Raw genomic sequence first — 24,484 nt, 5'->3', positions numbered from 1 at the left:
GACAGGAGTTTTTTGATATAGTGAGGGAAAGGAGACAACAGTGGAAAATGGTTTAAGGCACTTCTTCAGCCCTGTTTACTCTCTTTAAAAAATAATAAATAAATCCAATTTCATTGTAACATAACAGTAATATTGCACTGCTCACACCACTGTCTCTATCCATGAAATTCTTAGGCAAATGGATGGACCTAGAGAACATCATACTAAGTGAGGTAACCCAGACTCAAAAGATGAATCATGGTATGCATTCACTAATAAGTGGATATTAACCTAGAAACCTGGATTACCCAAAACATAATCTACACATCAAATGAGGTACAAGAAGAAAGGAAGAATGGCCCCTTGTTCTGGAAAGACTCAATGAAGCAGTATTCAGCAAAACCAGAACGGGGAAGTGGGAAGGGGTGAGTGGGAGGACAGAAGGGGGCTTACGGGACTTTTTGGGAGTTGGGGGGCTAGGAAAGGGGAAATCATTTGAAATGTAAATAAAAAATATACCCAATAAAAAAAATTAAAAAAAAAAGTAGAGTTCAGAGCTTAACAAAAAAAGAAAATACTAGTAGAAACAACCTGACTGGGAGGAAAGCCAGGAACAGCTGTGGCTGTTATTGCTAAAAGGCATCACCTATAAAATTTCTTACTCCTAATATACCCTCTGCTTATTATATTTTCTTTTGATACTAAGGAGGCAGCAACAAATCTCCAAGGTATTTTGCATTGGGATGGATTTTTGTATGTTGATATGTCTCTAAGGTTATAAAGGTATATATCCAGCTTAACAAAAATTAACTTACCCATGCGTGTCCAAAACTGTAATGTAAATTCCTAATCTTACAAAAAGTTACCAACCTGATATAAACTGTTTAAGGATAATTAAGACTAGCAAGTTAAGTGTCAGTCACCTTGTAAATAATCAAATTCTTTTGTTGTGTTAAGTATAAATGTAATTCATTTACAAGGCCACGCTTTTGCTTTGTTTATGTGTTTTCAACATTAAGCCTAAAGCAACTTTGCTAAAAATCAGTTATGAGATCCACTAAATACCAGATTTAAAATGTTTACAAGGCTTCCCATGCTGCTTGGATTATGCTTCCTGCTCCAATTGAACTGTAACTCCATCAGTTTGGTAACAGCATTAGCAAATCAAAATTTTATCATGTCTCTTATTACTAAAACTACAATTTTCTTACATTTTGTTTTTGTACAACATAATGAAAAACTGTAAAACTAACTTAAGCCGGCTTATGGTGGAGTTACAAACCAAAATGGGAATAAATTGAAAATTTCTTACAAGATATTTCTGGATAATATGATGGCAAAAGAATGCAAACATATATGTATTTGATTTTTGAGACAGGGTTTTTCTGTGTAGCCCTGGCTGTCCTGGAACTCACTCTGTAGACCAGGTTGGCCTCGAACTCAGAAATCTGCCTGCCTCTGCCTCCCAAGTGCTGGAATTACAGGCATGTGCCACCACTGCCCAGCCCATAATTATACATTTTTATGTTTGTTTTTCAAGATAGGGTTTCACTGTGTAGTCACAACTGTCCTGAAACTTACTCTGTAGACCAGGCTGGCTTTAGAGATCTGCCTGCCTGAGTACTGGCATTAAAGGAGCGTGTTACCACTGAACTGAGTGATTATAAGTGCTTCTAATTATCCCTCTTGGAAATGAAGGTATCTATCTATCTATCTATCTATCTATCTATCTATCTATCTATCTATCTATCTATCTATCTAACTAACCATGTTTTTCAAGACATGTAGTTCTGGTTGGTCTAGAGCTATGTAGACCAGTCTGGCCTCTCAAAGGGACTTCTCCCTTGGCTTCTGGAGCGCTGGGATTAAAGGATCAAAACATAAGTTTTGCTGGCAAGTATGTACTACATATGTGCCTGGTATCTGTGGATGGTAGAAGACATCAGGCCTGGGGTAATGGGCATTTGTGAGCTACCTTGTGTGTTTTGGGAATGGAACCCAGGTCATATAAAAGAGCAGTATATGTACTCAACCAAGGAACCGTCTCTCCAGCCCGTACCCTTACCTTTTGTCAAACTTTTCCAAGACCAAATTCTATTGTAAATATTTTGTGACCTTGGACTAACTTTGAAGGCCCCTGGAAGTCTCCAGAGACAGGTCAAAGAGTGGAATAAAACACAAATTAACTTTTTGTGATGCAAACTTTGTCAGATAAGAAGTGATTCTTGCAGGGTGTGGTAGTTTGAGACTCCTGTTCCCAGCAATTAGGAGTCAAAGGCAGGCTACACCCAGTAGAGCCTGTAGTGGGGTAAAGGGTAGGATTTTAAAGTAGACTAAATGGCTTTTCATTCTAATGCTCTGGACATAAAGTTTTTAGTGTGCTTCTAATTTTAAATTCCCTTCTCTAGGCGAAGTTCTTTGAAGCTCTTTATCTATTCACATCCTAGATTAACAGTCAACTGCCTTTTAAGTGATCTTTCTTGTATTTAGCTCCCAAACTAAAAGAATATGTTTGAGAATGGACCATCCTGGTTGGGTGGAGCTGCAAAATCAAGCCTGTGCTGGTTGGCCTTAAAGTGTGGGGTCCCATCCTATTGTCCCTCCCACCCCCATCTTGTCTCAATGTGTTGCCTTGGGCATCAGCTGTGGATCTTACCAAGTGAGTAAGGTCGACGAGCAAGCTTGGAATGGGGAGCAGCCTTAGAGCCTCTGCTTGTGCCTCCGCAGCCATGAGGAATTCTGCCCCAGCGGTAGCTGCTCTCCGGAGGTGCTGGAGCATGTGGAGAGTGGAATGGGAGCTGTATGGAGGACGCTGTCTTTCACAGCAGGGACATCTGCAAGGTGCTGTGAAGGGGTCTGTTGGTTCCCCATAAGCAAACCCATTAAATAGTGAGCCATCCAGCTCTATGTGGGTAGGACCATTACATTGCTCTTTCTCTGAGGCTAACAGACTTCTTTGTGTCTCCCAAGTTCGTGTGCTTCCCAGGTAAGCAATCTTCCTGTGGAGCTGCATTCCCAGCCTAATATTTTCCAATTAAACTTTTTGTTTTGTTTTACTTTATGTGAGGCAGGGTATCTTTACATAGCTCTGGCTATCTTGGGACTCTCTATATAGAACAGGCTAGTCTTGAACTCAAAGAGATCTGTCTGCCTTTGTCTCCCAAGTCCTGGAATTATAGGCATGTGACACCATGCCTGGCTTTAGTTTTCTTTTCTCAAAAATGTAATGCCTTCTCCTTTTATGGAGCAATATGATAGCAGATAAATTATTATTGCTGGAAAGAACCCAGATATTCCTCAATGGAAGAATGGATACAGAAAATGTGGTATATATACACTATGGAATACTCAGCTATTAAAAACATTAAATTCATAAAATTCCTAGGCAAGTGGGTGGAACTGGAGAATTCATCCTGAGTGAGGTGACCCAATCACAAAAGAACACAATTGGTACGCACTCACTGATAATTGGATACTAACCCAGAAGCTTGGGATACCCAAGAAACAATTCACATATCAAATGATGCCCAAGAAGAAGGAAGGAGAGGCCCCTGGTCCTGGAAAGGTTCAGTGCAGCAGTTTAGGGGAATACCTGGACAGGGAAGCAGGAAGGTGTTGATTGGGGAACAAGAGGAGGGAAAAGGGTTTATGGGAGGGTAGGGGGGATCCAGGAAAGGGGAAATCATTTAAAATGTAAATAAAGAATATATTGAATAAAAAAGAATAAAAGAAATTATTATTACTCTAAATGTTGGGAATAAGCAAAAGAAACTTGGGAACAAGGAACGGAATCTTGTTTTACATACAACCATTTTGTTTGCAGACTCGATTTTAATGATAGGGTGAAACTAAATTTTAGTACCCAGGCTCTAGGGAAGCTGAGGACCACCCAATGGCTGACCAGGTTCTGCTATTTATCATTTTTAAAAAAATATTTATTTTTATTTATGAGTACACTGTAAGCCGGGCTTGGTGGCACACGCCTGTAATCCCAGCACTTGGGAGGCAGAGGCAGGCGGATTTCTGAGTTAGAGGCCAGCCTTGTCTACAGAGTGAGTTCCAGGACAGTCAGGGCTATACAGAGAAACCCTGTCTCAGAAAAACCAAATCCAAAACAACAACAAAACCCAAACAAACAAACAAAAAAACAAGGTGACTGACCATTAACTGACCATTTTTTTGTATCCAGCCACTTTGTTGACGTTCTCTGGCAGAAGTTTGGGGGTCTTCAATGTATATTATCATATCACCTGTGAATAGTAATACTTTTGACTTTTCCTTTCCAGTTTCTATTCCCTTTATCTCCTTTAGTTGTCTTATTACTTACTCCAGAAAAAAAATTTCCAAAATCTGTATTTTTTTTTCATGAAAACAGTTTTTATTTGAGGCAAGGAGAAGTCTGACCCATAGGATTACAGTCCTACGCACTCAAATATAAGTGTTAGTAGCACGACTTGGGCTATAAATCTTGCTTCTCTTTGTTTGGAAAGGGTACTTGTGTTAAAGTCCTCCAGGTAGGTAAAAGAAAGACCAAGGAAGGCTGGAAGAAACACCTCAGCTACTGGTACAGCCCTCCAGATTCTATGTCAAACTAACTAACTCTCACTGTCTGGTCTACAAGGTGCCACCCAGTACAGAGGGACACAGGATACTTGCATGGGCAGATGAGGCAGAAAAAAACAGGTGTTAAGTTGCTTGGGGAGGAGCAGGGATCCCTATGCTGCAGCTTCAGAGTTCCACGTGGAAGGGGTAAGCCTTGTGTTTGGCACAGCCTGTCAAGGTGTACACTTCCAGTTCTTGTTGTAGCTGAGCAGAGTGGTCAGCTCAAAGACCTTAAATTTCTCAGCAATGCACACTGTTGTCACAGATTTGGGGATCACTATCAAGTTCCTATGAGTGGAGAACTGGATCAGCATCTGGGCTATAGTTTTATTGTGCTTGGTTGCAATTGCCTTGATTCTGGGATCCTCCAGGAGAGATGGGTCTTCAGGCTTGGCCCAGGGCCTGTCAGGAGAACCAAGTGGACTATATGTGGTCACCACCGATGCCTTTGCAATGGCAGTATTCAATCCGTTTCTCCTGAGTTAGGTATGGGTGGCACTCGGTCTGGTTAACCACAAGCATATATTTTAAGCCAGGTTTCTTCAAGATCCTCTCAATCTGAAGAGGGTTGAATTTGGAGACACCAATTGCTTTTACCAAACCTTCATCCACTAGTTGTTCCATAGCCATCCAAGTGTTCACAAAATCTGTGTCACTGGGAATCGCGTTTCCTGATGCATCCAGTGGAAAATAGCCAGGCCCAGGCTTGAAGCCGATTGGCCAGTGAATAAGGTAGTGAGCCAGATAGGTAGTCCAGCTGCAGGTCACGGAATGTCTTCTGCCAGGCTCCTTTCACCATGCTCTGGTCATGCAATGTGTATCATAGCTTTCTGATGATGAAGAAATCCTAGTGCTTCACCACCTGCCCCTTGAGCTTCTCCTGGAGGGCCACTCCCACCTCATTCTCATTCTGTTACATCTGGGTGGAGTCAATGTGGAGATACCCCATATCAAGGGCAACCTTCACAGCCTCAGTCACCTGGCCAGGAGGGGACTTCCAGGTGCCCAGGCCCAGGGTGGGCATCTAGGTGCCATTGTTGAGTTCCAGATAGCTAGTCATGACTGCTGCACGTTAACATACTCGGACCAGCAAAAGTCCAAAATCTGTATTCTTTTTTTATTTTTATTTATTTATTTATTTTTTGTTTTTTTCAAGACAGGGTTTCTCTATGTAGCCCTGGCTGTCCTGGAACTTACTCTGTAGACCAGGCTGGCCTCGAACTCAGAAATCTGCCTGCCTCTGCCTCCTAAGTGCTGGGATTACAGGCTTGTGCCCAGCTGAAAAATCTGTATTCTTACTCAGCAGAAATCTGTTTATTTACTAGTTTAATTGGCTGCCATTCTGCAGTCCCATCACCAGGTGGTGATATAGGCTTTATATTGAATTCCTGGAAGCTATTCTGAAGCAAATTTTCCAATCATTTTTCTATAGCCTCCACTCTAATACTGAATTTTTCAGTCTTTTCCTTCTTAAGTCTGCCTTGTTTTGATCTCTCTTAAAAAGGATATATGAAACAGTAATCATTACTGAAAATATAATTATTTGTATGCTGATAATTGTTACAAAATTATATGGGATCCTGTTGCCTGTTGCACTTTCCTTTTTTTTTTTTAACATGGAAATATTTTCTTTTTCTTTCTTTTTTTAAAGATCTATTTATTTAATGTATATGAGTACACTGTTGCTGCCTTCATACACACAAGAAGAGGGCATCAGATCCTATTACAGATGGTTGTGAGCCACCATGTGGTTGCTGGGAATTCAACTCAGGATCTCCGGATGAGCAGTCAGTGCTCTGAACCGCTAAGCCATCTCTCCAGCCCCTTATATTTCTTTTCCAATCACTAGCTTTCTCTTTTCTTCAGTGACTTTATGTCAGTAATTTTAATTTTTTTTATGATTGTGCATACCATTTTTTTTTTTTTTTGGCACTTAAGAATAATTCCAAACACTTTAACTTGGTTGAAGGTTCATGACTGGGCTTGGGCGTCTTCTCCACGCTGTCTCCGTCCAACCATTCAGCTTGCACCTCAGTCTGTGCCCAGCCCTGCTCCTGTCCTACTGCTTACAGATGATTTCTTAGGGGGACAAAGACTACTAACAGATACCGATACACACCTGATTTCAGGTCACTTGGCAACAGAGCTGTGTTCTGGCCTTGTTATGACAATGACTCCATCAAAGGCAGACCGGAGACAGTTAAGAAAATAAGAGAAATGCAAAGGAGTGGGGGATGGAAGAAAGGAAGGAAGAAGACATCCAGACAGAAAAACAAAAAGATGGGGAAAGAAAGAAACAAGGGAGAATGAAAAAGAAATAGCGAAACAAAGAAAAGAAAACAAGGAAAGCATTGGTGTCTGAGCAGTATCTCTAGAAATGGGTCCTTATTTTCCACTCTTCTTTTTTTCATGAAGGCTTAACTGTACTGACCATACCCTACTCTACTATATATTGTCTACTGATGTATTAGGATTCCCAAGATTTACAGGTGAATGCAGTCGTCATCCTGCATTCCAGACAGGATGAAGATACAGTGTGTGAATTTATTTGGAAAAAAAATCCAAAATACTAATTTAAGTATGATAATGTATTCAAGAGTTCAGTGTTTGTGGCAACATGTTATGGATGTGTCTGGGACATTGACCATAACCTCAGAGTTTATACTTTGGCACATTGATCCACTCAATCTACAAATGTAAAAGCACAAATAGAATTGAGTGTGTGGATGATCAGTCATCCAATCAGGCGGCTGAAAGGGAAGTTATGAGGGGAATAGAAGATATAAGGGTCAGAATGGCCGGACAATATACTCTGAGCCTTGGAGCCTGGAGTGACTATATGTCCTTGTTGGTACTGGAGCACCAACAAATCAGAGAAGTCATTCACCTCCATCAGGACACCCCACCCACCTAGGCTTGCCAGTCTCTCATTTCATCTTAATGTTTCTTGGGTATTTGTTTTCTTGCTTCCTTGTTGTGTTTATTTTCAAGCAGCAAATCTCACTTAGCCCAGGATAGTCAGAACTCCATATGTAGCTAAGTGTCATGAAATTTTGAGTGTTCAGCCTCTACACCCTGAGATCTGAGCCTGCAGTGCCTTGGTAATTTATAGAGGGCCGAGGATGCAACTTTCAAGGGTCTAGACTCACAGGGCAAGCACCCTATCACCTGCCCTTCTTTTGAGGTATTGGAGTAATGCTCAATCCAGGAATTGGAAAGAAACACACACTGGTGCCACACCAACTCCAGTGTCATCTGTGTGACATAACAGTACGTCATTAAGGCAGACAGGAGAAAAATGCCCCTCAGGGCTAGGCTCCCTGGAAGACCCTGGGCAGTGTGCTCACCTCTGGTCTTAGAAAGGGCCTCGATGTTCTCCAAGGATATTGTGCTTCCTGGGTTATGGGTTCTGCACTGTGTCTTTCTTCTTCCTATTCTTAATTCTTTATACAGCACGATCCCAGCCTACAAGCTGGAGAATTTGGTATTCCTGTGGAAAGAAAAAGAGGATGTGGAGATTACGCCTACTGCTTCCAGTCCTAAACTCAATGAACTCATGTTGAACCTTAGTGAAAGAAAGTCTTGGAATGCTTTTCAACAGAGTCTGTCTTTATCACTAGCCTTAGCAAAGGTAATGATGAATAGTTTGTAGCAGGAAGAATACAATATGAAAAAGTATAGGACTACTGATGAGCTATTGCTTTATACAGGTACTTATGATAAGAAGGTAATAGATGGATAAAAACATTGAAGGTTAGAAGGTCTTATAATTTTCTTGAGATTATGGACATAGATTAGCTTGAGCCAGACCACCTTGGTGTTTGCTGTCCAAGGCAGTAAAGAAGGCTCTTGTAATGAATATGTGCTCATTTTTAAAGCATTTTGACTTTTGATGACAAAAGAAGGCTTTAAGCATCCAAATCGGTCTGAAGGCCCAAGTTCTCCTGTTGATTATTAACACAACTTTAATAAGTAACCACAATTAGAATCGAACACTATATGTCTGAAGTTCATGATCATAGTTTGCTTTTGATCATGGTTCACAGAGTAAGAGTTCCTGTGGGCATCATGTCTTGTCTACTTGTTGTTCTAATTAAGATGGAAACGTACCTTGTTTAGCAATTGTTTGAGTGTTTCTGGAGGTGTGCCAACCTCGATCTGTTCCTCAATATATTATAAATATGCCTGACTAAAAAGTAAAGTTGCAGCAGACTCAAACCTCTCTCTGGGATGTCTGTCATTATCTTGCTGCACCTGTGCCTTCCTGAATACCAAAGCCCTGGTTTTCCCTTGGTTGTGACTCCCCCGGCTGGGTCAGTCCGTGGCACACTGGGACCTGGGAACCCTTGCATTGGTAGGCCTTGGATGGGCCAGATAAAAATACTTCAGAAACACCTTCTCCAGAAAATCTGCATCCCTGTGGAGTGGCTTGCGAACTGAGAGATGAAAGAGAGTTGTATTACAGAGAATATTTCCCAGTCCAGTCTCCAAACTCCACATTCTCTAGCATTGCTATTTGAATGATATCTGCTTTCTGAATGAATACCTGGACCAAGTTTTCAGGTGAGGAGTGACAGGGAGCTTTCTCCACAGGCAAGAGCAAAACTTCTTTGTATTTCATGAAACATTAGTGTACATCTGTGGCTTCTCAGCCACTGTTGAATTTATAGTGAATTTAATTGATCTTAAAATAATTGATCTAGTATACTTTCTGATATTCTAGCATCCTGAGTTGTCACCTCAGTAAGCTCTGACTGTCACATATATGTTTATAATTTAGAAAGTGTTGCTTCTAGAGACCCCATTGCCCCTGCCTCATGCTTACAGAGTTGCCCCTTGTAACCACTTGGTGCACACTGTCAGAGTCAAACATGAGTTATCTGTTCCAGAACCTAAACATTCATCAGCTTAAACACATGGACCTGAGTGTCATCACCTTTTTATATTTAAGTCTAAATATAAAAAGAAAGATTGCTAGAAAGACTGATAGCTATATTGCAGACTCTAAAATTGAAGGGATATATGATTGTGAATTTCTAAATCAGTTTCTGCCTGTCTGCCCTGAGCCAGTGATCCCAGCTTATGAGGTGAGTTTTGTGAAGAACTTCCTGCCCAGGTGTAGCCTAAAGAATCTGTTGAAGCACACTGCCAATATGATACAGCTGACCCTGGAAAGTACCCTGCCCATGTGAAGACATTGATGATATCCTAGCACAAAAATTTCTATAATTTTTTTAAAAGATTTATTTATTATATATAAGCACACTGTAGCTATCTTCAGACACTCCAGAAGAGGGCATCAGATCTTGTTATGGATGGTTGTGAGCCATCATGTGGTTGCTGGGATTTGAACTCAAGGCCTTCGGAAGAGCAGTCAGTGCTCTTTACTGCTGAGCCATCTCTCCAGCCCCCTAAAGCAAACATGAATGTTCTTTTTTGGTTCTGTTTTGTTTTTTTCCAAGACAGGGCTTCTCTGTGTAGCCCTGGCTGTCCTGGAACTCACTCTATAGACCAGGCTGGCCTCAAACTCAGAAATCTGCCTGCCTCTGCCTCCCACGTGGTGGGATTAAAGGTGTGCGCCACCACCACTACCACCACCACTACCACCACCACCACCTGGCTGATAACCTGATTTTTAATTCATGACACCAGTATAGTAGAAAGGGAGGGCTGACACTCCATGCTGACCTCTGACCTCCATAAGCAGGTAATGGCAATACTGTAGAGTTATGTTCAAGGGACATCTGAAATAAATAAAATAATAATAATGTAATAATCCTATCTTTAAATGTTATTGTTCATGTTTTCTTCCACAAAACATAACTGTGAAGACATTTTACCAAGTAAATTATTTTAAAAATTTTAGTATTTATTTAAGATTTATTTATTTACTATATGTAAGCACACCATAGCTGTCATCAGACACCCCAGAAGAGGGCATCAGATCTCATTATGGATGGCTGTGAGCTACCATATGGTTGGTGGGATTTGAACTCAGGACCTTCTGAAGAGCAGTCAGTGCTCTTAACTACCAAAGCCTGTTAGTTTCACTGTGTTTCTGTTTAGTTTCTGTTTATTGGCGAGAGTGGGGTGTTGAAGTCTCACTATTCATGATGTTCATGTATGCTTTGAATGTTAGTAATGTTTCTTTCACACATGTGAGTGCCCTCACATTTGGGGCATAGATGTTAAGAAGCGACAGTTCATCTTGGTGGATTTTTCCTTCGATGAGTATGAAGTGTCTTTTGCCATCTTTTTTGAAAACTTTTGGTTGTATTCTATTTTATTCAATAGTTAATGGCTACTTCAGCTTATTTCTTTGGTTCATTTGCTTGGAAAAAATTTTGCACCCTTTTATTCTGAGGTATTTCCTGTCTTTGTCATTGAGGCATGTTTCCTGTATGCAGCACTATTCTGGGTCCTGTTCACATATCCAGTCTGCTAGTCTATGTCTTTTTTATTGAGAATTGAGTCCATTGATATTGAGAGACATTAATGACCAATGATTGTTGCTTTCTGTTATTTTTGTTGTTAAAGTTGGAATTATGCTTGTAATGTTCTCTTCATTTGGGTTTGTTGTGAGGAGATTAATTTCTTGTGTGTAGTTCCTTTCCTTGTGGTTAAGGGTTTCCTTTGATTATTCTCTGTAGGGCTGGTTTAGTGGAAAGATATTGTTTAATTTTTTTTTTTTGTCATGGAATGTCTTGGTTTCCCCATGTATAGTAATTTAGAGTTTTGCTGGGTATTGTAGCCTCCTGGGCTGACATTTGTGTTTTCTTAGGTACTGTATGACATCTGCCCAAGATAATCTGGCTTTTAGAGTCTCTGTTGAGAAGTCCATTGTAATTTTGATAGGTTTGCCTTTATATGGTACTTGGCCTTTTTTTCCTTACCACTATTAATATTCTTTCTTTGTTCTGTTCATTTGGTATTTTGATTATTATGTAACCAGAAGAATTTCTTTTCTGGTCCAGTTTATTTGGAGTTCTGTTGGCTTCTTCTTTTATATTAATGGGAATCTCTTTCTTTAGTTTAGAGTAGTTTTCTTATATGATTTTGCTGAAAATGTTTATTGGACTTTAAGTTGGGAATCTTCATTATCTTCTATACCTATTTTTCTTAGGTTTCATCTTTTCATTGTGCCCTGGATTTCATTGTTTTCTGTTAGGAACTTTTTGCAGTTTGTATTTTCTTTGACTGTTGTGTTGAACTCTTCTATAGTACCTTCTATGCCTGATATTCTCTCTTCTATATCTTGTATTCTGTTGGTGATGCTTGCATCTGTGACTTCTGATCTTTTTTCCTATGTTTTCCATCTCCAGGGTTGTCTCCCTTTGTGATTTCTTTATTGTTTCTATTTCCATTTTTAGATCCTGGATGGTTTTGTTCAATCCCTTCTCCTGTTTGACTGTGTTTGTCTGTATTTCCTTAACAGATTAATTTGTTTTCTCTTTAAGGGCTTCCACCTGTTTACCTGTGTTCTACTCTATTTCTTTAAGGGAGTTGTTTATGTCACCTTTAAGGTCCTCTGTCATCTTCATGTGATGGGATTTTAGATCAGCGGGTATATAGGTCTTTGGTATGGTGGGAAACCTGGTTTCAGATGTTTTCAAGTAACATTTCTTTCTTTCTTTTTGATGTGAAAAAGCAAGAGGACTTTTATTTAATCCAGCATGCTGGGGTCACCCTACACATGGGAGAGGACAACCTCAGGGCAACTGCCATTAGGCACAATGTGATTGGCAGAACAGTGTTACCTTTAAATTAATTGGTTGTTATGGAATGAAGTAGGTGGCCAATGGTCTTAGAATAACTCTGGGCATCCCCTAGCCACAGGAGCCTCCCTGTGGTCTGAGGAATGTAATTTAGCTTCTCCATTTTGGGAGGGGCAAGTGATCCATGATCTTTACAAAATTCCTCAGCTGACCTTTTCATCCACCCCCTCCCCCTTTTCGTGCATGCTTCAACACTGAACCAATTGCTGGTATTCTGATAGCTCATACTCCTGGTCTTCTGTATCTAGTTCTTTGTATCTATGCTTTAAGATCATTAGCTGTACTGTACCTATGTGTTTCTTAACAATAGAGACCATTCAGTTCAGAATGTAGAGGCCAAACAGGGTGGATAAGCAGGTGGTTAAGTAAAGTGAGGAGTTAAGCCAAGACTTGAACCAGCCCTGACTCTGTTCTCTCTCTTTTACTCCTAGCTAGCCCTTTCCTCACCTTGGCCATTGAGTCTTTAACAACCCTGGAATGGTCTATATAAAATCAATACCACTCAGCTAAGTCAGCACATGGCCCTCCTATTCTGCAGTACTACTTATGATAATGAAGTTAGTGATTGATGGTTTCTATTTTCTCTATATCTAAATCAATGCCTATCCTCAGGCTGTTATAATTTTCCCTTTGTAAGTCTGTGGTGGGAGACCTGGGTTCTGATGTTGTCAAGTAGCATTTCTGTTGATTGTGTTCTTGCATTTGCCTCTCATTATCTGCTTATCTCTCTTGTTAACTGGCCTTGCTATTTCTGACTAGAGCCTACCCCTCCTGTGAGCCTGGTCATGTTGGGCCTCCTTGTATCAAGCTGTCTCTAGGTATGAGATGGGTCCTAAGAGCCTGATCTGTGAGCATGGCTGAGTCAGAACTCCTGGGTGTCAATCTGTGTCTGGGAGTGGAAGGGTTGGGCACAGGGGCTGGAGCTTAGGATGTATTCCCTGGTACAGATGCAAAGGAAAGAAGGTGCATTTCCAGCATGGTGGGAGGTCCTGTGTCCTCTGGGTCCTTGTGGTCCCAATTATGCCAGGAATTGGGTCCGTAGTGGGGGACTCACTTGTTAGATTGATGGTGTCCGAACTTCTGGGGATCAAGCTGTCTTTGGGAGTGAGCAGGGTGAGGGTGGGGCTAGAGCACAGGATCTGTTCCAGGGCACAGATGCAAACTGGAAGTTGCTGAACATTTCTTTATCATGTTTCTATGCCATTAAAGATGCCCTTGTTGAGAATTCCTTGCTTAGGCCTGTACTCCAATATTCACTTGTATTATTTGGTTTATTAATGTCTAGTTTCTTGAATTATTTATACATTCTGTATGCTGCCATTTTGTCCTGTTTTATATATATATGTATATATGTATATATGTATATATGTATATCTCTATATATATGACAATATAATTTTTATTACTCATGTGATATTAATTTTTTAAAATATATGATCTGGTAGGAGAGGAGACAGGGGGAGATTAACAGAGAATCAGGAATTTGAACAGAGTTGTGTAGCAATAGGGGATGGGGAACTGGGGGTAGCCACCTGAAAGTTCTAGAAGCCAGGAAATCTCAATAGGCACCCAGGACCCAATGGGGATTAGCTGAAATACCCAACTAAGGGGAGAGAGAACATGTAGAGACAATATTCAGAGGTTAGGCATGTCCCCTGCTTGAGGGGTGGGGCTACCCACCCATTTCCAAAATTTTAGCCCAGAATTGCTCCTGTCTAAAGGAAATACAGGGACAAAGAGTAGAACAAGGACCGAAGAAAAGGACATCCAGAGACTGCCCCACCTGGGGATCCAACCATATGCAGCCACCAAAAACGTACACTATTGCTGATGTCAAGAAGTGCTTTTTGACAGGAGCATGATATAGCAGTCCCCAGAGAGGTTCTGCTAGAGCCTGACCAATACATATGAGGATGCTTGCAGCCAACCATTGGGCTGAGCTTGGGGCCCACAATGGAGGAGTTAGAGAAACGACTGAATGAGCTGAAGGTGTTTGCAACCCCATACAAAGAAATGAAATATCAACCTACCAAAACCCCTAGAGCTCACATGGATTAAACCACCAACCAAAGAATACACATGGAGAGACTCATGGCTCCAGCATCATGTGTAGCAGATGGCCTTGTCGGGCATCAGTGGGAGGAGAGACCATGAGTCCTGTGAAGGATTGATGTGAAGGGTAGGGAAATGCAAGTGCAGGGAGTTGGGAGTGGGTTGGTAGTTTTGGGAACACCCTTGTAGAAGCAGGTGGATGGGGGTTGGATAGGGGATTTCCAGGGGGGAAAACAGGAAAGGGGATAACATTTGAATGTTAATAAAGAAAATATCCAATAAAAAAAAAGAGTAAGACTAAATGTTGTGTTGTATGTCTAGGCACTGCACATGGCATGATGATCTCTTTCTTTATGACCAAAAACTATTTCTAACAATTGCAAATGCATCTCAGGCAATCACAAATTCACTTAAATAGCATTTAATTTGTGGGTTTATTGGCTTTGCCAGGGTCCCCTTCTCTTTGCCTTTTGAAGGCTGGGGTTAAGGGTGTGGTCAGCTCCATGATCATTTTCTATGGAAATGGCATTTACATACTTATCCTGAAGTACCTTCTCTACCATACCACCAAGCTAGGCCACTTCATTCTGAGCTGTACTCTGCCCATTGCAGTTTCAGTGATGACTAAAGTGGAGTCTTTCTAGGAATGGTTCCCTGAATTTTACTGAATTGAAGGATACACTGAAGGCTTTAAAGTGTCAATTCTATGTCCATCTGACTGCAATGTTAAGAGCACTCTGTCTATACTTGGAAAACAGACACTGCTTTCAATCCCAACATGACAGAAGCCTAGACAAATATATTTGTGTCTTTCTACAATGTCAGAATATATGTTTATTTCATTTTAATTACTAATAAAACCTCCCGTATTACACAGAAAGCATATGACAGGTCATCAGGAAAATACCAATCACTTCCTAATTGACTGTCTTCAGAATGTGTTTCTTTGGAGGCTTGTTCTACCTTTATACTTCAGAAATACTGTTTCTTATGTTCTACGGGCCACATCATTTTATGAACTGATCTCCAAGAACCCCAGAGCAAATCATCTTCTTCAAGACAAATCCCTAAATCAGTCTCCTCCTGCTGAGAAGGGCAGCACAGTAATGGGGCAGTGGGGAGCACAGTGCTGCATTCCAGATTATCCTTTGGACAACAAAGAGACAGATGCTTATCACTGGTCTGAGGATAACATTGATACCCATTGTCCTTGCTCTTTGACACACATTTCAGAGAGAGTGACTCCGAGAAGCTTTGATGTCCCAAATTCCTGAATGCCTCCATCTCCAGTTCAGTTATGGAGGAGGGGTAGGAACTCTCCTCACTGGGTGAAGCTGTAGTTTGTTATTTCTGTAGCACTATTTTTTTTCTCCATTTAAAATTATTATTAAAATCTTTCTTGTTTTCTTAAACGTATTTGTATGTGTCTGTGGGCATGTTTGTGTGCAGGTATCATCAGGTGGCCACAGAAGTCAGAAGGGGCATCAGAGCCCCTGGATGTGTAGTACACGCTGGTTATGAGCTGCATTATGAGCACTAGAACCCCAGCTCAGGCCTTGTGCAAATACAGCAAGGACTCTTAGCCTATCAGCCATCATTCCAGTCCCAAGTTAGTTATTTGCTTTTGTTTTGTTTTGAAGTACAGTATCACTGCACATTTCTGGGTATCCTGGAACTCACTTTGTAGACAAGACTGGCCCCAAACTCATAGGAAATTTGCATGCATTTGACTCCCAATATGTGACCTTAAATATAGCTTTTCTGTGTTTTCAGGAAATGCTTCCTGAAAGATTTCACCTAGTGATGCTGGTCTCTTCTTACCATAAATTTCTTACCTCTAGCTGACCAGCATCAACTATCCCAGCAAAGCAAAGACTCACTTTAGTAGTTCTGGTAACTTTTAAATCACAGATAATAACACTTCTGCCTCAGTTCACTAGAACCATAGAATCTCAATTCAAAATAACGGAGTCCTGATAGAAACTTTATATTTTATTCTAAATCTTTACATGCTAGTTGTCTGTCTTCTGCAGTGTTTCAACATCCTAATCTTGTCTTTCATTCTCCTCAATAACCTACCATTGAGCTCTCAACACTCAATAGCTTTGCTAGCCCTATATTAAAAAATCCACCGAAAATCCCCCCCCAAACATGGTCAGGTATATCTCAGCAGTACCCCAATATGCTGGTATCAACTTGTTTAGTTAGAGGTTTTGTTAGTGTGAAGAAATATTAGGCACCAAACCAAAGTAGTAAAGGAAAGATTTCGTTAGGCTTACACTTCCATATTACTTACTATTCATCACCAAAGGAAATCAGGACAGGTACTCAAATATGACAGGAATCTATAACCAGGAGTTGATGCAGGGGCCATGGAGGAGTGTTGCTTACTGGCTAGCTCCTCATAACGTGCACAGCCTGCTTGCTTATAGAAGTTAGGAGAGTACCATCCACAATAGACTTGGCCCTTTCAAATTGATCAGTAATTGAGAAGTGCTTTATACATGGGTCTCATGGAGACATTTCACCAATGAGCTTCTTCCTCTCTGATGACTCTCTTTTGTGTCAAGTTGGTAAAATGTCAGCATCCTACATCTTACAGTTCATATTGGACCTTTTCCCCAAGCCTGTAGGAGGAGTTAAAGACTCCTCTAACCATTGCTGTATGACCCCTCAGCAAGCTTGCACACATAAAAGCCCTTTCCCAGATGAACTCTTAATGGCCTAAGATTTGCTGGTGGTCTATTTCCAGAAGCTTCTTTCTGCCATTTGACACTACACTTCCTAAGACAGTGGTACATGCGATCAACTTTTGTTTGGACCTCTCTATTTTGCTTCAGTTGCTCTGGAACACCTGATTCCATTGTCTTAACTCTGGATTCCAATACCAAACAACCATACCCTTCTCAAATCCAATGTATTTTTGTTTTCAATTTTTGTTTTTCAAGTCAAGGTTTCTCTGTATAACAGCACTGGGTGTCCTAGGTTCCTTTTATACACAAGTCCTGCCCTCATCAAATCCTCATTTTAACATTTATTTTTCTATATTTACTCAAACCAATTGTTAATATATTTTATCTGGAAAGACAAAAGGAATGAATGTTCTGTGTGCCACTTTAGACTACAGTCATTCCTGGATATTGCTTGAGAATGTACTGGATTTCTTTGTAGATTATATATTATCACATATGGACCAGATGTCAGAACATTCAAATCAGCCAGAAACTGCAGCATCCATCATTCTACATGACTGATGGCTACTGTGACTAAGACTCTTAAGGTTCTTCTTTTTTTTTTTTTTTTTTTTTTTTTTTGGGATTTGGGTTTTTTGAGACAGAGTTTATCTGTATAGCCTTGGCTGTCCTGGAACTCACTCTGTAGACCAGGCTGGCCTTGAACTCAGAAATCTGCCTGCCTCTGCCTCCCAGAGTGCTGGGATTACAGGTGTGCGCCACCACCGCCCCGCCCTTAAGGTTCTTAAACCACCACCGCCCCGCCCTTAAGGTTCTTAAGATCCGTTGGAGTCACCGGTCTTCTAATAAAACACTGACTGTCCCAGGGAGTGACAGATTAGATTTGTATACACTCACCATGCTCACCCACATTAGTCCAAGAAGGTTAATGAAACTGACAGCATCAAATGTGCCATTACTAGGTTACAGATATTAGGGATGTGGTAAATGCAGGAACACCTTGATCACATAGTCCTTGAGCACTGACTGAGTATTACTGACATGTGGGTAGAGCATCCAAAATATTTGCTGGGAAAAGTTTTCACCTGCTCTTCACTTAGACAACAAAGTCTGATTGTGGAACACTAAGATGGCTCAGTGAGTGAGACTTTGCCACACAAGTTCATAGCCTATAGTGTGATCCCTGAAACCTCCTATGGAAAGAAAAACTGGCCCTCTTAAGTCTTTTTCTGACACACAGGAAGGCATGCACATGCAAACACACACACACACACACACACACACACACACACACAAATGCTCACATATAACCACACATAAGAACACATACACATGAATTCACACAGAGAAATGCTCACATACATAATACACACACTTAAACCTCATATATACTCACACACATACTAACATAAGCACTGTAATGGCTATTACAGTTTGGCAACTTCACTTTATCTAGAACAAACTACAATCAAGATTCTGAGGGAACACCTGTGATCCAGATCTTGAGGCTGGAAGACAGAAGTTTCTGACCTGGATCTAGAGGCATGGTGAATAAGTAAAGCCTAGGTAGTCAGGCAGTGGTGGTACACACCTTTAATCCCAGCACTTGAGAGGCAAAGGCAGGTGGATTTCTGGGTTTGAGGCCAGCCTGGTCTACAGAGTGAGTTCCAGGACAGCAAGTGCTACACAGCGAAACCCTGTATGGGAGAGGGGGAAAGAAAAACTTAGGTGCAGGCAAGGTAAATCACACCTTTAATCCCAGGAGACTGAAGCAAAGAGGTCTCTGAACTCAAGGCAGCCCTGGGCAAAGTAAGTCCTAGATCCAGGTGTGGTGACACACACCTTTAATCAGGGCCACACCTTCTATTGGAGGCCTACATATGGACATTAGAAGAAGGAAGATTCACTCTTGTTTGTTTGCTTGTACTTACTTGCCAGCACATCTCTAGAAACCTACTTCTACAGAAGACTAGTGCAAGCAAGTAGCTCATGGGCCTGAGAAACTAGTAGATTCTTGGAGTTCCCATTCACGGCTGCCCATTTTTGGGTTAGTTGCACTACAGACTGTAAGTCATCACAATAAATTCCTTTAATATATAGAGATATTCCATAAAATCTGTGACTCTAAAGAACCATGACTTATATAAGTACATACATACTCAAACTCACAAACACTGAGAAACACACACACAGAGTCACACAAGTCATACACTGAATGATAACAAATCAAAGCATATACTGAAAACATGGCTGTGAAGATTTATTCTCCTGAAGGTCTTAAGACCAGAAAGACTGGGAAGAGCTTTCTGAATAGGTGCTGATGTTCCTCAAGAGTAGAGGACTGAACTAAAGGGGTGAGCAGGTAGGAGGCATCTCTAGGAGGAGACAGAGTTCTGAGATGATGGAGGCACCCAAGAATCAATGGGGGTGACCTTATTTGAGACTCACTACATTGGGGAGATGGAACTTGAAGAGGGCATTTCCTGTAGCCAGGCAGGAACCCCAGTGGAGCAATAGAGACATCAACCCACCAACAAAACATTTTTTAAAAAGATTTACTTATTATATGTAAGTATACTGTAGTTGTCTTCAAACACCCCACCAGAGGGCATCAGATCTCATTGTGGATCATTGTGAGCCACCATGTGGTTGCTGGCATTTGAAATCAGGACCTTTGGAAGAGCAGTCTTACCTGCTGAGCCATTTCTGCAGCACCAGGAAATAAAACCATTTTATTTTTATGGTTTTATGAGACAGGGATTTGTGTGTGTGTGTGTGTGTGTGTGTGTGTGTGTGTGGTATAGGCTGTCCTTAAACTTACTCTGTAGACCAGGCTGGCCTTGAACTATGAAATCCATCTCACTTACCTGTGCTGGGATTAAAGGTGTGCACCACCACTGCCCAGCAAAAATTTGACCCAAAATGTATCCTGTCTAAAAGGAATGCAGGTGTTGGACAGTGGTGGTGCACGCCTTTAATTCCAGCACTTGGGAGGCAGAGGCAGGCAGATTTATGAGTTCGAGGCCAGCCTGGTCTGCAGAGTGAGTTCCAGGTCAGATAGGGCTATTCAGAGAAACACTGTCTCAAAAACAAACAAACAAACAAACAAACAAAAACAACAAAAAGGAATGCAGGCACAGGGGATGGGGCAGAGACTGAGGGAATGGTCAACCAATACCCTGCCCATCTTGAGACCCATTCCATGGGAAGCACCAGTCCCTAACACTATTAATGATACACTGTTAGGTTTTCAGACAAGTTCTTCTCGTCCTCTGAGAGCCTCTACCTTTCAGCTGACTCAGACAGATACAGACACCCATAGCCAAATAGTGGATGGAGCTTGGAGACTCTTATGGAAGAAAATTATGATGGCTTATGGGCCTAGAAGGGGATAGGAACTGCACATGAAGGGCAGAGTCAACTAACTGGGCCTTTGAGGTTCTCAGTTTCTGAACAATCAACCAAAGAACATACATAGGCTGGACCTAGCCCCCCCCCCCCCCCCCATATGAGCAGATGTGCAGCTTTGTCTTCATGTGATACCCAAAACTGGAATGGGGGCTACCCCAAAATGTGTTGCCTGTATTGGGATGTGTTCTTCTAGCTTGGCTTCCTGATCTGAACTCAGTAGGATAGGAGGCACCTAGCCATGAAGAGACTTCAAATGCCAGGGTGGACAGATAATGGCGTGGGGGCACCCATTCATATGAGAAGGGAATGGGGGAATGATTGTGGGAAGGGATGACCAGGAGGGTGGCAGTGAGTGGGATGTAAAGTGAATAAGTTTAAAAAATAAGTTAATAAAAAAGAAAAAGAAAAGAAAAAAACAAGAGTGGAGGAACCTTGTGTCCAAAGGTACTTTAAGTCTTTTTTCTTTGAGGTCATGGCAAGAATCCATACATTCCCTAACCCAAGGGACGTATATATCGTGAGAGGCAACCACAGTTGTCAACCAAAAACACTTGAAATCTTCCAGCAAATTCCACTGCCAGCCAAAAATTCAAATATCTGCCAGCGGTCTATACCAACCTAGTACTGGAGTCAAAGGTATGTACCACCACAATGTTACTCATTTTATTATTTAAAATATATTAATTTTTATTTCTTTTTCATCATGTTTATGGTATGTCTATGTGCAGAAATGAACACGTCTTCCCAGAGACCAAAAAATGACAGATCATCTGAAGCTAGAGTTACAGGTGGTCATGGGAATGAAAAATAAAACAATCCTCCCCAGGAAGAGCACCAAGCAATCTTAAACTTTGAGCCATCTCTCCAAGAGAATCTTTGTTGTGTTTTGATCAGGATTTCAGGAAGCTGAAGTGTATATAATCTTGAAACATGGGGCATGTTATTCTGAAAATTGTGGGAAGAAAGGGACAGAGAGAAGATTACACAAGAATATGTGAAGGGCAAACCCAACAGTGAATACCATATTCAAATCTCTATGAGTGTGTCAAGGTGGGTCTGTAATGTTAACCTTGGACAGAATTTAAGCCCTCATTCTCCAGATCAGTATTTCTCCTTCAACTATGACCCAATGAAACAATCGTCATTCCCAAGTACCTCCAAAAAATGCTGAAATACGCATGCTTTATCTGGAATGAGTCACTTGAGTTCTGGCTTTCCTTTCTCAGAGTCCAGAAGTGACCACTCTCGTTGCCAACAGAAACATAGTGTGGCCTCCATGTTGTAGACACAGAGTCCTCCACAACCTGCACAAATGTTACTCACAAAGCAGATCTCTTTTGGCTGACGTATAACATTGAGTGTGACCATTAGCTCAGAACAATATTGTGCAAATTTTTGTGGGAGGACATTACCTAATTCATCATAGACCTCATAGGGTGCAGAGTACATTTCCTTGGTCAGCTGTCTCAGGTTGGCAGTGTGCTGCAGTAGCTTCTCCAGGCTGTTCTTAGATAAGAAGTTCATCTGAAAATCAACCTCAGTGAGCTGGGTGCATTGGCTCAGAGCAGGCAGGAGGACATCGATTTGGAAGTCCGTGATCATACAGCCCTTCAACTCTAGCTTCTGCAGTGTAGCTGTCAGTCGTTTTAGAAGTCTTCCTAGAAATTCATGACTTAAATTTATAAAGTCGATGCCACTCAGATCCAGGTGTTTGAGCTGATAGACTCTTGGACACTGGGACAGACACCTCATATCTGATTCTGACAGCTTGCAGCGAGTGATTGCAAGGGTCTCTAAGGGATTCTCTAAGCACCTAAAGAGAGACAAAGAAGATCATCTCCTTAAACTTCAATAGAGGTACACAGAGGGCAATGATTCCAAGAAAAGAGGCTATTTATGTCTAAGGTCTTTATGTGCTCATAATGAAACTCAAGATTAGAGTGCTCCCTGATAGAGAGTACCCAATAAGTCTTGTCACTATAAGCAGAGGACACACAACACCATCATGACTGCTTTTGCCTGAAGGTCTACAGTGCCCTCTGCACTTACTAGCATAATACTACATCAGAGGACAAATGATATCAGAAAGTGAATCCCAGTAGGACTGTCTTGGAAAGACCTAGAACCATTCCCGTGTGTGACAAACTTGAGAGCATGAGGCCCACCTCCATGGCATGGACTTGGTCCTGTCAACAGAGTTCCCAGAAGCCCCAATGATCCTCAATCATTACTCAGCCCCTTCCTGTGCTTAGATGGCCTCAGACTCATGGGGAGACAGAAGCAGATCAAAAGTCTTCATACAGTTCTCAGGACAGAACTGACGTGGGGCAGAAGGTGGTTTAAGCTTTTGTAGCCTCCATAGATCTGTTTTTGCTACATCTGGATCCTAGCAAAGAACTTTTCTAAATAATGGACACATACCTGATAGTCTGAGTTTACTGAAGTGAGAACTCAGGATGTAGAGTATCACAAGGTCAAATCTGTGTAAATCCAAGATTGTCAGGGAAGCCACAGGTGTGCACTGACCTTTCATGTAACATAGGCTTTGATCTGGCCCCTGGATAAAGCTCACTATCCTTACTCACCTGAGCACTTCATCCAGATGTTCATTCACAAAGCAGACGTCATTCAAATAGAGATGCTGGAGCTTGTGGAGTTTGGAGAAATGGGGAATGATCATTCTTATACACCGGTCTTCCATGTCTTTATTTCCAGACTGTTCCAAAGATATGTGGACATTATTGAGAAGGAGTTTTTGAAGGTTTCTCATCTGGCCCAGGTCAGAGGCTATCATTGCAAGAGTGTCCAGGTTGAAGTGTTTATACACTTCCAATTCCTGGATAGAACTTGGCTCAACTATTTCCAGAAGATGCCAGGGGTTGTAGTGAGGGTTGGGCAAAAACATCACCTTCTGACAGTTCACCTGTACATCTTTTCTCTTCTTTGCCCACTCATAAAAATATTCATTGTATTCAATTGTATGCCTGGGATTCACATAAAGGTTTATCCACACAGTCACAGCCTGTGTTCCCCATTGTATGGGATGATTCCTCAATAATTGTGTCTCGCTAAAGTCTGGAGGGCAGGCACCATCCTCTATTCCATCCCACACATTCCAGAAATTATCGTTGGCATCTCGTAAATCAAGCACTTGTAGGTTCCACCTCCTGTGGATCAAATGGGAAAAATATTCAGATGACAGAAGAGACAATGTGTAAACAGATTTGACCTACAACACAAAGACCCTTAAATCCATTCCTCGAGGGAAGAGGCTGGGACAAACTCATTGCATATTGCTGCATCTCTTCTCTGCTATGCTGTACACAGCACTTTCCCTTTTCTTAGTTTCTCTCCTCAGAGATAGTGACATCAGAAGTCTCAGATTCAACTTGGACCACATTGTAAATACTTTCCTCAATCCATACACTTCCCTCTCATCCCCATGCTCCCTTGGTGTCTCTTACCTGGGTCGAACTTTTTGTCTCATCAGCAAATCCAGGCCATCCAGCATAGCCTTCAAGGTCTCTAAGTCAGGAGTCTTCATCAGAGATCCCACAGGAAGACATGGGAAGGGCCAGGCTGCCACCATCTGCCTCAGGATGTTATCTTGTTTGCTGCTAAATGCATCCTTGAAGAGTGGTGGGAAGAGCTCCTCTTTCATGTCTTTTAGAGCATAGATTGTCAAGGCTTCATCTTTCAGCAGGCTTTGTTTTGCCAGCTGCTGGATCGTGGGAGGGGTCTTGAAGTTCATTATGACTTTCTTGTGGGGAGATACTATGGAAATAGGGAGATAAGGGAATTATTTCTGGTAAAACACATTTTAGCTTGCATCTTTCCCTACTAATTATTCAAATCAAACTCAGTCACTGTTCAGGCAATGTCATAAACCTGTATTTCCCATTAGACAATATCTATTTTTCTAAGAGCCACGTTTCCCTTAAGGGCCTTCTTGAGATTCAAAAGCACCCATTT

The 24,484-nt window shown here is 41.5% G+C and overlaps 1 protein-coding gene and 1 pseudogene across 1 annotated transcript; both read right to left on the bottom strand.

Moving 5' to 3' along the window:
• Positions 1–4,707: 4,707 nt before the first annotated feature.
• Positions 4,708–5,641, bottom strand: LOC127680172 (aldo-keto reductase family 1 member B1-like; annotated as a pseudogene).
• Positions 5,642–21,709: 16,068 nt separating this feature from the next.
• Positions 21,710–24,263, bottom strand: LOC127680425 (PRAME family member 12-like). Its single transcript, XM_052175882.1, has 3 exons — positions 23,977–24,263; positions 23,098–23,679; positions 21,710–22,325 (listed from the first exon to the last, which is right to left on the bottom strand). The coding sequence occupies exons 1-3, from the start codon at positions 24,261–24,263 to the stop codon at positions 21,710–21,712; spliced, it is 1,485 nt and encodes a 494-aa protein (XP_052031842.1).
• Between the last annotated feature and the right edge of the window lie 221 nt (positions 24,264–24,484).

This window comes from Apodemus sylvaticus, chromosome 3 (assembly GCF_947179515.1).
Source record: "Apodemus sylvaticus chromosome 3, mApoSyl1.1, whole genome shotgun sequence".
Taxonomy (NCBI): domain Eukaryota; kingdom Metazoa; phylum Chordata; class Mammalia; order Rodentia; family Muridae; genus Apodemus; species Apodemus sylvaticus.
Note: the sequence above shows the minus strand (reverse complement) of the source record. Positions and strands in the feature narration are given on the sequence as shown.